This window comes from Paroedura picta, chromosome 3, assembly GCF_049243985.1.
Source record: "Paroedura picta isolate Pp20150507F chromosome 3, Ppicta_v3.0, whole genome shotgun sequence".
In the NCBI taxonomy this organism is placed as follows: Eukaryota; Metazoa; Chordata; class Lepidosauria; order Squamata; family Gekkonidae; genus Paroedura; species Paroedura picta.
In genome coordinates, this window is record NC_135371.1 from 134382393 (window position 1) to 134397310 (window position 14918).

A 14918-nucleotide genomic window follows, 5' to 3' on the forward strand; every position below is an offset into this window, starting at 1 on the left:
CAGGGCCTGTCAGAGGCTCCTTCGCAGCAGGCCTGAAGGGGGGGAGGGGGAGCACTCTTCAGCATCCTGCCAGCTCTGTCAGGGTTCTGAGACAATTTACAGTTGGACATGGCAGTTAGCCTTGTTTGCCTTGGGGCAAAAAGGGCTGGTGCAGCCTCTGTTCTCATCCCCCTTGGCAGCCCTGCTGACCTCCTCTCCCTGCGGTGGTCAGGAGCAGACTGGCAGCTAGACTGGGCTGGGTGAATGGAATTTTGGTCTGTCCTGGTGAGGGGCCAATAGGAAGGCGCTTTGCACGCCTCCCCATTGGCTGCTTGGCCCTGGATAGACACTCGGAGGTTTTTATCCTGGACATGGCCCGCCCTAACTCCTCCCCAGGTGGCTTTACTCTTTTATTTAATAGGACCCTGTCCTATTTAAAGATTGTGTGACATTTGTCAATGAAATGCTATTTCAGGGCTCATATAATGTTAATAATTGTTGATGTTCCATTGTTTTTACAGAAAAGAGACTTATGATACCTTACACTAACACATTAATTATAGCATGAGGGCCCTGCAGGAGCTTTCACAGTTCTAAAGGGCCTGTAAAACAGAGCTCTTCTGCCAGTCTTTGGTTAAGGCCAGAGTGCAGAATATCCAAGGGCCCCCTCCTCAGATAAGAACGACAGTTGACACCCCTGGAAATCTATGCCCTGAGGCCCTGAAAGAGTAGAGGAGGACTGGGGGGAGGGGTGGATAGAGGATGAGTTCTTGATTTTTTCGCTGCCAAAGCTTGGCATCTATGTATTGTTGTTTGTTCTTATGTAAACCGCCCTGAGCCCCCGGGGAGGGCGGTATATAAATATAATAAATAAAAAAATAAAAAATAAAAAATAAACAAACAAACAAATAAATAAATAAATAAATGTTTTGTGTTAATATTTTTAATGTTTTAATTGATGTGGGATGTTATTTTGTAACTTGTCATGAGACATTTTATGAGAGTGGAGGGTAATAAATCTAATTATTATTATTAATTTATTATTATTATTATTATTATTATTATTATTATTATTATTATTATTATTATTAAGCATTTTTTGTGAATCAGAGCCCACTTCAGTTACTTGAAGTATTACATTCATTTGGTAGAAGAATGTATACCCAAAGCTACAAATAACAGAGTACAGGAAGTCAGAAGGCTATATTTCCCAGACAACCTAATACTGAAAAACACACATTAAAAAAAAGATCATAAATGATCTATTCGGCTAAGATGTCGTCCTGAGAGGATTGCAGGGCATCTGCTCTGCTATCTCTGAAGCCTGACAGGGGTCAATCGCGCAAGCAATTGGCAGAAAAGAGGAGGGGTACGCGAACCCCACCTCACCTTTCTACCCAGGAAGTTCTTGGGGCAGTCTCCCTGGATTATAGGCTGTCAGCGTTACAGGTCCAGAGGATGACTGCCATATTCTATCTCGGACTTTCTTTTCTTTCTTTAATCTTAAAGCATCTGCTTCAACCCTACACGACGATTTACTGCAAATGAACGTTGTGAACTGAGGGGAGGACATCGGCTGAGTTCCAAAACATCATTTACTGCAAGTATCTCTCGTTTTTTTTTCTCCGTCTCTCTTCCTGCATCAAAGCCCTTTGTTTCCCCTCTCCTTTTACTCTGCTCTGCCCGAAGCCACCTCGTTATGAGGCAGGCTAATTCTCCTAACTAAGCAGAAGAAGGACTCAAATCAACTCAAATTAATTGGCAAAAGCTCTTACTGCAATTGTTTTGGTTTTCGGAGATAAGAGCTGTGAATGGGAAGATCTCACGAGAACTCTGATCCAGCACGAGATTATCTGCCTTACTGACTTCAATACGTCACATCCCTGTGCCGGAACATTAGAGCAGTGGTCCCCAACCTGCGGGCTGTGGCCCGGTGCCGGGCCACGAAGGCCATGGCGCCGGGCCGTGGCTCCCTCTCCCCGCCCCCCCCCGCACTAAAAAACTTCCCAGGCCGCAAGCTTGCGGCCCGGGAAGCTTCTTACTGCGGGAAGGCAGGGAGAGGGAATCAGGGCCGGGCCGCACGGCCATGCGGGTGCGGCCCGATTCGTGGGCATGGCCCGCGGGCACAGCCCGATGCGCGGGCATGGCCCGCGGGGGCGTGGCCCGCGGGGGCGTGGCCCGCGGGGGCGCAGCCCGATGCCCTGCTGGTCTCCAGCCTCAGAAAGGTTGGGGACCACTGCATTAGAGGATAAAACAGAGGACCTCTACTGGCCACTTGTAAAATTGTTTGAGGCTGCTGTTGCCTTTTAAGTCAAAAACATGTCTATGTTAAAAAGATTGGCTCATCTAATAGAGAAACAAACCCAAGATTTCAAAGCATTTACAGAAGGATTGGTCAAAAATATCTTCAAGGAGATCCAAGATGGCAAGGAAGAAGTCTCCAACAGGAATGATGGATCAATAACAGTGGCTGATGACAGCTCTAAACAAGGTGGAAAATCAACAGTAGAAGAGAAATCTGAAATTCTGGAGACGGAAAAGGGGATGCCGGAGTTCTGCAGCCCAGATAAGGACACCCTTTTTAAAAAGACCTACAGCCATCTCAAAGCAACAGTGTACAAAAATCAATCAAAAGATATATGGATCTGTAGTGAAAGTAACCAATTTAAAGGAGCTCTTTGGGGGGAAAATTGTATTGATACTGGAGTCCAGGAGGTGCAACGGCCTCAAGATTTATCGATGCATATTCTGTGGGAAAGAATACAACGGCATTTTCTACGCCAAAGGCCAATGGGACAGAATATAAGTCTACGGGAACGACAAGATGTAGCAAGCCTCGAGATGAGACCCCCGTGAGAAGACCGAAAGCTCATATTGTTCTATGTTTAATGTTAAGCATTTAATCTAAACCTGGAAACTTACTATTCTCTGTATTAATAACATATACTGTATTCTATATTTCTATTTTTATGAAAAAGGGGAAGCAGTGTTTTTTTCTCTCTTGTCTCTTTTCTTTTGTAGGCATATAGGTAATATAATCGTTAGTGTTGGAAATATAAAACGGGGTTTTCCCCCCTTATTTTTTATTTTTTCTTTATAAGTGTATTGTTATAGGGCCAAAGCTCACACTGATCTGTAGAAAACGTTTAATGTTAAGCTCTCAACTTAAATTTGAAAATATACCTGTCAGGATGGCTCTTAGAATGGGTCAAGTATAAATTGTTTTGTAGATGTATCTGTATTAAGGATAAGGAGAAGCTATGAAATCCTCTTGTAATTTTTTTTTTGTACATCTTTATGGCAAAGCCCTACTTTCTTTTAGAGTATTGATACAGGGCTAAAACTCATACTGTTTTACAAGAAATGTTTAATGTTAAGCATCTAACTTAAACCTAGAAATATCTGTCAGGATAGCTCTAAGATTGTATCAAGCAGTTAACGTGAGGTCTATGATCTCTCAAGTAGGTTGATTATTAACAACTTCTCTTTTGTATATCTAAATAGGCCTTTTTTAATGTAGTGGAAATGTGGATGGCTCTTAGACTCAGTTTGGGGCAAAAGTTTATATCATTGTGTAGTTAATGTGGGGTCGTACATTTTCAAATGATGATTATGTTTTATATTTTACTGTTCTTTGTACTAATAACTTGTATTGCATCCTATATTTCTATCTTTATGAAAATAAAAAACTTGTATATAAAAATAAATAAATAAATAAATAATCTATTCGGAGCAGTTGTGGATCACTCCAAATTGCTATCAATCGGCAAAACAGGATGACTCTGATTAGCATATGTAAAACTTTAAGAAGGAAAAATTATGGCTTATAGGGAGCTGGTGAGGGCGCGAGAGATTCTCCCCCATGGCCACCTACTGTGTCCGGTTCCTAAGGAAGGAGATCACCCATGAATCCCCACATCAGTGAGGTGGCAGTCTAACAGCTCATGGTCGACAACATCAAATGTGGCCAACAGATCTAAAAGCACGAGCAGTGCCATACCTCCTCTATCCAATTAACACTGGAGATCACCCATCAGGGTGACCAGCACTGTCTCTACCCTGTGGTCAAGACAGAAACCAGACTGGAAAAGATCAAATGCTGAAATTTCCTCCAAGAACTATAGGAGCTAATCCATGGTGGCCCATTTCCCAGAAATGCTAAATGTGAGACAGGGTGGTAGTTGGTGGGGTGGCGTGAATCAAGAAATGGTTCTTTCAGCAAGGGATTAACCACTGCCTCCTTCAGCTCCCCCAGGGAACTCCCCAGATGACAAGGAAAGGTTAATAATCTCCCTGATGGGGCCTCCTATTGGTTGGTCACATGATTTAAGCAACTAGGATGGACAGGTATCCAAGGGGCAAGTAGTTGCCCCACTGAGCCTAGCAACTTATCCATTATGGTTATTGAGAGCCACCTGAAGCCATCAAACACAACCTCCTGAGACAGCCAAGGCGCCTCCAGTTCTCATTCTGTATAAGTCGTGACAGGAAGGTTGCGTTGGAGCAAAAAAGCTCGCCAATACCTCACAACTAAGATACAATTCACTGCAGTTTTGTTGCCATTTCTTGGAGGGTGGTAAGAGACCAAACTACCCCAAACAACTGTGACAAGCAAGAGTCACCGACGCAATGGAGGAGGCAAAAAACTCCTGTTTTTGCCACCTTCACTGCCATCTCATATGCCCTCATAAGTGTGCAATAAGATGTTCTCACTGCTTCATCCCAAGTCTTCCCCCACACTTGCTCTGGCCATCCCACTTCCCTCTTTCTCTCCCAAAGCTTTGCCAAATACCATGGAGCTCATTTGAGGTGAGGATGGACAGAGCTGTTTCAACGGCTGTCAGTGATGTGAGCGAGTCATTGGGAGGCATTGGGTCCCACAGAGCATTCAGGAATCCATCCGGATCCATAAGTCTCTGCAGGTGGGCTAAAATATGCCTGCCATTCAAATAAAGCTGTGCTGTTGGAAGAAAAAGGAGAGGATCACATCTTCTTTTTGTCCTCACAGTGCAGCCCTAATCTGTAGGGCTTTTATAGTCCATGCAGGTCCTACATCTTTAATGGGAATTTTAATGGGATTAGTTGTTGTGACCCGCCTCGAGCCTATCGGGAGAGGCGGGAAATAAATCTAATAATAATAATAATAATACATCCCTGGGAATCTACTTTCCCAAAATCTAAAGACTAATGGGATGAGAAGACCCACAGATCACTGAATCCAACTATTAAAATTTTACTATTAAATTATTTTGAAATATTTATGCTCAATGTCATATATAAATATTGTGTATTAAATGAGAAATAACATTCCTTTTTTGAGAGGCTGACCAGGCTTTTGCTACAATGGGACTTACCTTCTGAGAGAAGTCAGGGGGAAGAGTTTTGGCACCAGTGAGTCGTTTCACTAGAAAAGCTTTCCAGTTTGTGTATTTATGATGAATGCCTGTCAATGTTCAGCAGGAAAAAAAATTAGCTGTATCTTCAAGTGAGAAAGGTAAAAATGACCTGTTGGCAAACTTCACTCAATACATTATAGAAATACTTCAACAGTTTCTGATAAATTCATAAGGTTTTGACATCTACTCTGCGGTATTATCAGTCAGTCAGTGTTTATTCAGTCAATTGGCCCATATAAAAGATACATCTGCAAAAACTGCAACAATCAATGATAAAAGTAAATAAATATGATGCTACATAAAAATATTAAGGTAATAAAACCATGTTAAAAACAATGCATTGTCGGAATCCAATGTAATGATATTGTGGGTAGGGGGAAAAAAAGGTTATAACATATAGAGAAGAAGGGGGAAGAAACCTCAAAGATGTTAACTACAGGGACAAGGAATAAATGCGACTTCTTGAACAATCCATGACACAAGTGATAAGATGGCATTTATCTATCCATTACTATCGTTCACACATTCTTTTCGATCTTATTCTAGTAGAGATGCAAAGAAATTTTGCTACCATGTTGAAAATAAGTGGGTCTTTATCCCTTAGCAAAAATGTAACTAGAGTGTCACTATTGAGAGGACAAAGGTGAATGTCTGGTGTAATGGGATAGTAAAGGTAGGATTAAATATTTTCAGATGCCTTCATAAAATGGACAATATAATAAGATATGTGAAATTGTCTCAGGTCTGGCAGTATCACAGGGGCATAAACTTAGCTCCAGAGGACGATTAAGAAACCTGCCCTCGAGGGAAGCTGAGGGGAATGAGTTAAAATGTGCTCTTGAGAAGGCCCATTGGTATTTTATTATGGAGATGTTTGTAAGATATGGAGCTGGAGTATTTCCTGGCCATTCTTTCAGAGTGCTATACATTCTAGGAAGAATTGTGAATTCCTCCTGAGAATCTATATCAAAAAGATGTTACCGTACGACAGCTTTGGCTGTTTTAAGGTCAAGTTCTATTAAATGGATTGGATCAAGGCCCAGAATTTGGATTTTTTTCAATGATTTTACTATTCCATGGGAATTGCGAGGAGGGGTATTATTAAAACCATGGACAGCCTCTATTCTATTCTATTCTATTCTATTCTATTCTATTCTATTCTATTCTATTCTATTCTATTCTATTCTATTCTATTCTATTCTATTCTATTCTATTCTATTCTATTCTATTCTATTCTATTCTATTCTATTCTATTCTATTCTATTCTATTCTATTCTATTCTATTCTATTCTATTCTATTCTATTCTATTCTATTCTATTCTGTAATAAATTGAGGCCTACTCAGCTTTATACAAGTATGAAGCAAATATACTATGGGCCTCCCTCTGCCTCTCCCATCTCATGTTCCCTCCAATTTTGATGGCTCCCCCTTGTACTTCAGGTCATTCTCTCATCATAGTTCTAAACAAAATGGCCAGTGCAGCTATCGTTTAGATTATGTTATGTTAGATTATAAACTGTGTTTTTAAAGATGTTTTTAACTGTAGATGTATGTTTAAGCTGCCCTGAGCCCACTTGCAGGGAGGAGCGGCCTATGAATTAAATAATAATAACAATGATAATAATACTTTGCTCATATTACTAAGTCAAGAGGGCCATAAGTGAACCCTTTTTGCATCAATACACAATCTATAATCAATACACAAAGGATGAGATGAATAACAGTTATGGCAGATTTACATACTTCGAGGTGGTACTAGAGGTTTACCACTGGTTGCACACCAACCAACTGGGTGAATATCAGGACCACAAATGTTGCACCAGAAGTCAAGACTTGAATCATTTTCGAAGCCTTCATATCTTAGTAAAGCATTGTAACCTGAGAAGAGAGCAAACTCATATGCTGATTCACATTACTCTCCTAAGGAAGGATTAACATGGAATCAAGTCCCTTCCATCTGTTAATGGCTCACAAAAAAGGGAGCTAATGCGGGCTGTGTTGTCCAGCTGTCACTGTCTGCTGAGGAAGTCCTCCCTATTCTTTTGATCCTTTATTAAAGAAAGGTAACATAAAATATTTTAAATACATAAAAGGTAAAGGTATCAACATGCCAAATCAGAAAGAAAGATGGGTACAGAAGAGGAGGTCAATGTGTGCATATCCCAATAGGAGAAAAATGGGGTGATATAAGTCAGCTGAGTATCTCCATTTAGGTCAACTCTCTTTGTGCAAGTATACCTTAAAGCCTGGACTCTGAAACATACACAAGCTTTTGGCCTTTAGCTTTTAGTCTATGGCTTGCAGCCTGCGGCCTTATTCAAATCATGCCTGCAGGACCAGCAGTGGCCCATAACACTCTCATGGCTTATCACCTTTGTTAAGTTTGACTGTGGGATTGTATTGAAGGTTTTTATTACATTTGTACGTTGAGTATTTTATTTTATATGGGGAAAACATGACACTGCTTTGATTTTTGTGTTTCTTGGCTTGTTCTATTTTAGTACTATAAATTGGTGCTCCCCAACCACCGGGCCATGGCCCGGTACCGAACTGCAGCAAGGTGGAAAGGGAGGCACCGGTGCCGGCACACCAGCAGGCGTGCCTCCCTACCCCCCCCTCACAGCGTATGCTCGCTGCGCTGGATCGATCGGCCACCTCCCGGCACAGTGTGCACCTCGCTGTGGGGGGAGGCGTGGGCGCTGCGGGGGGAGGAGACGTAGACCTTCTGCACCTGTGCCTTTGCGGGCGCCAGCATGCCGGTGCCTGCGCCTCACCCTCCCCCGCAGCGTGCTCCTGGTGCAGCAAGCACCCTCTCCCCCCCCCCAGTCCCCAGCCTGAAAAAGGTTGGGGACCACTGCTGTATATTGTTTTTAAATGGAAAACTGCAGTTTCTGTAAACATTATATTAATAAATAAGATAGATGCATTTATTCCAACCAACCTCTATGGAAAAAGGCTATAGAAAATAGTCTCTCTATTGTTAATTATGGCAAAAGTCGTTATGACAGACTTTTAAAGCCATCATTGTTACTACTGGCACTGGTCGCTATTTAAGCCTACTACTAACTTTAGTTAAAAATGAAAGACTTGTTTAATTCTCTCAATCTAACAAAGCATATAATCCTATACAAAATTAGTAACCTGCTAATTTTACAATCCCAGCAATCCAGAAGACTTTGGTAGGTAGGCTGCAGTCTGTATTAGGGACTTCTACACGCACACCTTCTGAAATATCTCCCCAGCAAGTCCCCATGGGTGCCTGCAATTAAAATTACAAAAATACTGTCGTTACAAAGTTTATTCAGTTTGCACAGATAAACTTATGCAAGAAATACATACACATTTAAACCCTGTTTTAATAAGTAAGAACAGAAAGGGTGGGCTTGAAACAGTGGAGTATAATTTAACTGAATCTACAAAGTGGTACAGGATTACTGAAAAAAAAATGAATATGTTGAATTCTATGCAAATCGTTTGGTAGTGCATAGAACTCAACATATACCATCTTTTTCCAGTAATCCTGTGCCACTTTGTAACTCAGTTAAATTATACTCCAGTGTTTCGAACCCACCCCTCCTGTTCTTACTTATTAACATGGTTAAGGAAAATACAAGAATACTACTGAGTGATAAATCACCGTTACTGTAATGAACAGGAAAAATAAAGCACTGGCCCCAAATACATTGTATAATTCTATTTGTTAATGTAATATATCATTTTCTATAGGCAGAAAAATTCCACTATAAGTGTGTTAGGGATTAATACTCCGGAGAGAGTACTTCGGTTACCACCTTATGTTTATTTTATCTTTATATTCTTGATGTACCAGTTAACCCTTTCCCTAGCATGAAACTTGAAAAAGGAAGGGGGTGTTACTTGTTACTGAACAGGTAATCTGAAACCTCTTAATTTTTAAAACAGTCAGATAATTGCCTCAGGTAAGGTCTCTGCCACTTACAAACTGAACTAATCTCTGCATCACCTTGAAAGTTGTTATCTGCTGTAAAAGTAAGGCTTTGTAACTGGTATAAGATCATATAAATTCTAGGGCAGGGAGAAAAGAGAAAATCTTTTAGAAGTCTCAGCACATATAACTATAACTGCTAGAATGTACCTGTTTTGGATGGAAGCAGCATGTGTCAATTTAACCCAAACAATACTGCTGTTTAGTTTACACAATGGAATACTAAAGACTCTAAAGGGCTTTTTCGACAACAGCTAAATTCCCCTTTATGTTGAACTAGAAAAAGTTAAAAATAAAATTAATTGAAACTTATTTTGGGTATATTGTATCCCTTGGAACAAATTATTACAGAATGTTTTTTAAGAAAGAGAAAGGGTTCAATAGAGACAGCTCTTTATTGGGGAAAATAATATGATTAACTGCTTCTGCAACTAGTAATGTTTGGTTTACTTTAGCACATCATGGTGAATCTCCCTACTAAACACTAACCTCATGTTTAAACCTTGAATTTTGTTTAAGGTCCTTGTTGCATTACTAGTTTATGATATCATCTCTAAAAGATGGCATGTGGAAAAAAAGGCAAGTCTGATCAGAAAACATCTGGAATCCCTTCTCTTTGCTGATAATGACCAAGATATGGGAAATGATTAACATCCCATTCTTTAGGGAAAAGTTATTTCACAGCAATCCTAAAACAAAAAAGGCAAACCTAGAATTAAGAACTCTATCGATTGCCACCAGTGGATTAAATGAAATTATGACTACCACAGTATTGGGAAGATCCATATAACTTAATGGGAATTCGGAGCATTAATTTTAATCCTGAATGCCTGACTAAAATAAGCCTTTGAGGATTTCCTGAACAGTATCCCCAACTGGGATAACAGGAAACTAATCCCTTTAGGAATGCACATCCCAGAAAGTCATGCTTCAGTTAATACAACATGAGAAATGAGAAATATTCAAGGAAATGCATTTAAAAGTTTATTAAAAGCAGTGTAAACAGATTGCCAAATCAGTAAATGAGACTGATTTGGCTACATGCAAAATATGTGCATTTTAAGAGGAATGCAACTATAATAGATCTATCTAAAACCTTTGGAGATTTTTCTCAAGGTGTTGTTCAGTAATACTGCTTCTTTCCAATTTTTGTCATTGCTTAGGTATATAAATTTGGGAATAATAAATCAAATAGTAACTGGACAGCTGATAAACTAAAATCTTGATATATTAAGATTTTAACTAGAGAACACACATTTGTAAGACAAATAGACTGTACAGATGTAGGACAAATAGACTGTACATATTAAGTGAATGATGACATTTAATATATATATATATATTATTATATATATTATACATATTGATTGACTTTCTATTGGCTGGCCGTGGTCAGCATCTGACTAGCAACAGTTGCTGAAGAATCCTGGGAATGAAATTTCTAAGATCACTCATTTATGAGGTGGAATATATTCAGGAAAAGATACAGAGCAAGTACAGAGTATTATTTATTAACACAGCTCCTTTGCTATTTTATGAAGTAGGTTAGTATTTGAAGGTTTTTTAAAAATTAAGTTAACTAAAGATGAAATACGAAAGCTGAAGGAAGCACAATGCTGGGTGAAAATATGTTTGAGGGGAAAAGTTATTCAGAGGCGTTATTCAGAGGCAACCATAAAGGTTGTCAAACTGATCTTCACTACTTAGGAAATGGGGCAAAAAAAGACCAGGACACAATCCACACACATTGGATAATGCACTTTCAATGTGCTTTGCAGCTGGATTTTCCAGTGCAGAACAGGATACTTCTAAAGTGCATTGAAAATGCATTATCCAACGCGGAATGGGCCCAGGTCTACCTTCGTTTATAGAAGCAACTTCTATAAATACTTGTGCAGATGTTTTAATCTTACAGCAAGAAAAAAAAAGAATATCATTTGGATGTGGCTAATCTTCAACAAATGAATTCTTTTTATACCATCTTATTAACCATGTGAAGGCACCAGAAAGATGGTGGAGAATATTAGCCAAACAAACACCTTCTGTATAATGGAAATTAGGATTCGATATGCATATATTAAATAAGCATGATGAAACTATAAAAATTGCTGATACCAGATTACACTAAAAATGATCTGATGTTTTAAATAACATAATGGACCCAAATGGACCCAAACAAAATTGTGATTAAGCTCAATTAAAACAAAAGGTACAAGATTCAGGCTAGCAGCCAACTCATCACAAGATCTGAATATGCAGGAGGTGATGAGGGACAGAAGTTCATTTACCAGCTTAGGCTTGTTTGGCAGCTATGACTTTGTCTTGAGACCCCTTCTCCACCTAGCCATAGTCATTCAAGCCTTGGTCCCTTTAGACTGAACCCACTATAAAGTACTCTTGTGTCCAGAAGTGTCAATTATCTCAGAACATGACAGTCAAACTGGTAGCACAATCCAACTACATGAACCATGTTATACCAATCTTAGGGCATCTCTACGTTTGTTATTGTTGTTGTTAGGTGCGAAGTCGTGTCCGACCCATCGCGACTCCATGGACAATGATCCTCCAGGCCTTCCTGTCCTCTACAATTACTCAAAGTCCATTTAAGTTTGTACCAACTGTTTCAGTGTCGCCATCCAGCCACCTCATTCTCTGTCATCCCCTTCTTCTTTTGCCCTCAATCGCTCCCAGCATTAGGCTCTTCTCCAGGGAGTCCTTCCTTCTCATGAGGTGTCCAAAGTATTTGAGTTTCATCTTCAGGATCTGGCCTTCTAAGGAGCAGTCAGAGCTGATCTTCTCTAGGACTGACCGGTTTGTTCGCCTTGCAGTCCAAGGGAGTCACAAGAGTCTTCTCCAGCACCAGAATTCAAAAGCCTCAATTCTTTGACACTCGGTACTCCTTATAGTCCAACTTTCACAACCATACATTGCAACTCGGAAGATCATAGCCTTCACTAGACATACTTTTGTTGGCAGGTTGATGTCTCTGCTTTTTAGGATGCTGTCAAGAGTTGCCATAGCTTTCCTCCCAGGAACAAGCGTCTTTTAATTTCTTTGCTGCAGTCCCCATCTGCAGTGATCTTGGAGCCCAGGAAAATAAAATCTGTCACAACCTGCATTTCTTCCCCATCTATTTGCCAGGAATTGAGAGGGCCGGATGCCACGATCTTAGTTTTCTTGATGTTGATTTTCAAACCAACTTTTGCACTCTCCTCCTTCACCCACATCAACAGGCTCATTAGTTCCTATTCAATTTCTGCCATTAGAGTGGTATCATCTGCATATCTGAGGTTGTTGATATTTCTTCCCTGTAATCTTGATCCCAATTTGTGACTCATCTAACCCCGCCTATCTCATGATGTGCTACGCATACAAGTTAAATAGTCAAGGCAACAGTATATAGCCTTGCCAAACTCCTTTCTCAATTTTGAACCAATCAGTGATTCCATGTCCGATTCTCACTGTTGCTTCTTTCTCAAGAGACAGATAAGATGCTCTGGTATTCCCATCTCTAAGAATTTGCCACAATTTATTGTACTCCACACAATCAAAGGATTTAGCATAGTCAATGAAGCAGAAGTAAATGTTCTTCTGAAACTGCCTAGCTTTCTCCATGATCCAGCGTATGTTGGCAATTTGATCTCTAGTTCCTCTGCCTCTTCGAAATCCTGCCTGTACTTCTGGAAGTTCTCGGTCCACATATTGCTGGAGCCTAGCTTGTAGGATTTTGAGCATAACTTTACTAACAGGAGAAATGAGTGCAATGGTGCGGTAGTTTGATCATTCTTTGGCATTGCCCATTTTTGGGACTGGAATGTAAACTGACCTTTTCCAATCCTGTGGCCATTGTTGAGTTTTCCAAATTTGCTGGCATATTGAGTGTAGCACTTTTACTGCATCGTCTTTTAAGATTTTGAATAGTTCATCTGGAATGCTGTCACCTCCACTAGCTTTATTGTTGCTCAGACCTCCTAAGGCCCATTTGACTTCACATTCCAGGATGTCTGGCTCCAGGTCAATGACTACCCCTTCGTGGTTATCAGGGATGTTAAGCTCAGCCATGTATAGTTCTTCTGTATAATTTTGCCACCTTTTTAAAAAAAAAAGTCTTCTACTTCTGTTAGGTCCCTACCATTTTGGTCCTTTATCATACCCATCTTTGCATGAAATGTTCTCTTCATATCTCCAATTTTTTGGAACAGATCTCTGGTCCTCCCTATTCTATTGTTTTCTTCTATTTGTTTGCACTGTTCATTTAAGAAGCCATTCTTATCTCTTCTACTATACTCTGGAATTCAGCATTCAGTTGGGTGTATCTTTCTCTTTCTCCCTTGCCTTTCACTTCCTTCTCTCCTCAGCTATTTGTAAAGCTTCCTCAGACAGCCATTTTGCTTTCTTGAATTTCTTTTTCTTTGGGATGGTTTTAGTTGCTACCTCTTGTACAATGTTGTGAACCTCCATCCATAGTTCTTCAGGCACTCTGTCTATCAGATCTAATTACTTAAATCTATTTGTCACCTCTATTGTATATCCGTTAGGGATATTCATACCTGAGTGGCCTAGTGCTTTTCCCTACTTTCTTCAATTTGAGCCTAAATTTTGCAACAAGAAGCTGATGATCTGAACCAATCGGCTCCTGGTCTTGTTTTTACTGACTGTATAGAACTTCTCCATCTTTGGCTGCAGAGCACATAGTCAATCTGATTTCTGTGTTGACCATCTGGTGTTGTCCATGTGTAGAGTCATCTCTTGGGTTGTTGGAAAAGAATGTTTGCTATGACCATTGTATTCTCTTGACAAAATTCTACCAGCCTGTGCCCTGCTTCATTTTGTACTCCAAGGCCAAACTTGCCTGTTATCCCGGTAATCTTTTGGCTTCCTACTTTAGCATTCCAATCCCCCATGGTGATAAGCACATCATTTTTTGGCATTGCCTCTAGAAGGTGTTGTGGGGCTTCATAGAACTGGTCAACTTCATCTTCAGCAGTGGATTACCGTGATGTTGAATGGTTTGCCTTGGATTCGAACTGAAATCATTCTGCCATTTTGGGGATTGTATCCCAAACTATGAGCCTCTTGTGGGACAGAGTGGTAAGGCAGCAGAAATGCAGTCTGAAAGCTCTGCCCATGAGGTTGGGAGTTCGATCCCAGCAGCCGGTTCAAGGTTGACTCAGCCTTCCATCCTTCCAAGGTCGGTAAAATGAGTACCCAGCTTGCTGAGGGGTAAACGGTAATGACTGGGGAAGGCACTAGCAAACCACCCCATATTGAGTCTGCCATGAAAACGCTAGAGGGTGTCACCCCAAGGGTCAGACATGACCCGGTGCTTGCACAGGAGATACCTTTACCTTTATCCCAAGACTGGTTTTACTACTCTTTTATTGATTATGAAGGCTACTCCATTTCTTTTGAGAGATTCTTGCCCACAGTAGTATACCTGATGGTCATCTGAATTAAATTCACCCATTCCTGTCCATTTTAGTTCACTAATTCCTAAAACGTCGATGTTCAGTCTTGTCATCTGTTGTTTGACGACGTCCAGCTTGCCTTCATTCATGGATCTGACATTCCAGGTTCC

General features: G+C 40.3%; 1 protein-coding gene across 12 annotated transcripts in view; it reads right to left on the minus strand.

The window, feature by feature from the left end:
• Positions 1-14918, minus strand: part of MBTD1 (mbt domain containing 1) — a 94034-nt gene that overhangs the window by 44270 nt on the left and 34846 nt on the right. For all 12 annotated transcript variants that reach the window (XM_077327992.1, XM_077327990.1, XM_077327989.1 and 9 more), the window contains 3 exons: positions 8518-8635; positions 7120-7254; positions 5334-5422 (listed from right to left, as the gene is read on the minus strand). In XM_077327992.1, the coding sequence (XP_077184107.1) occupies positions 5334-5422; positions 7120-7254; positions 8518-8635 (342 nt within the window). The remainder of the gene's footprint in view (positions 1-5333; positions 5423-7119; positions 7255-8517; positions 8636-14918) is intronic.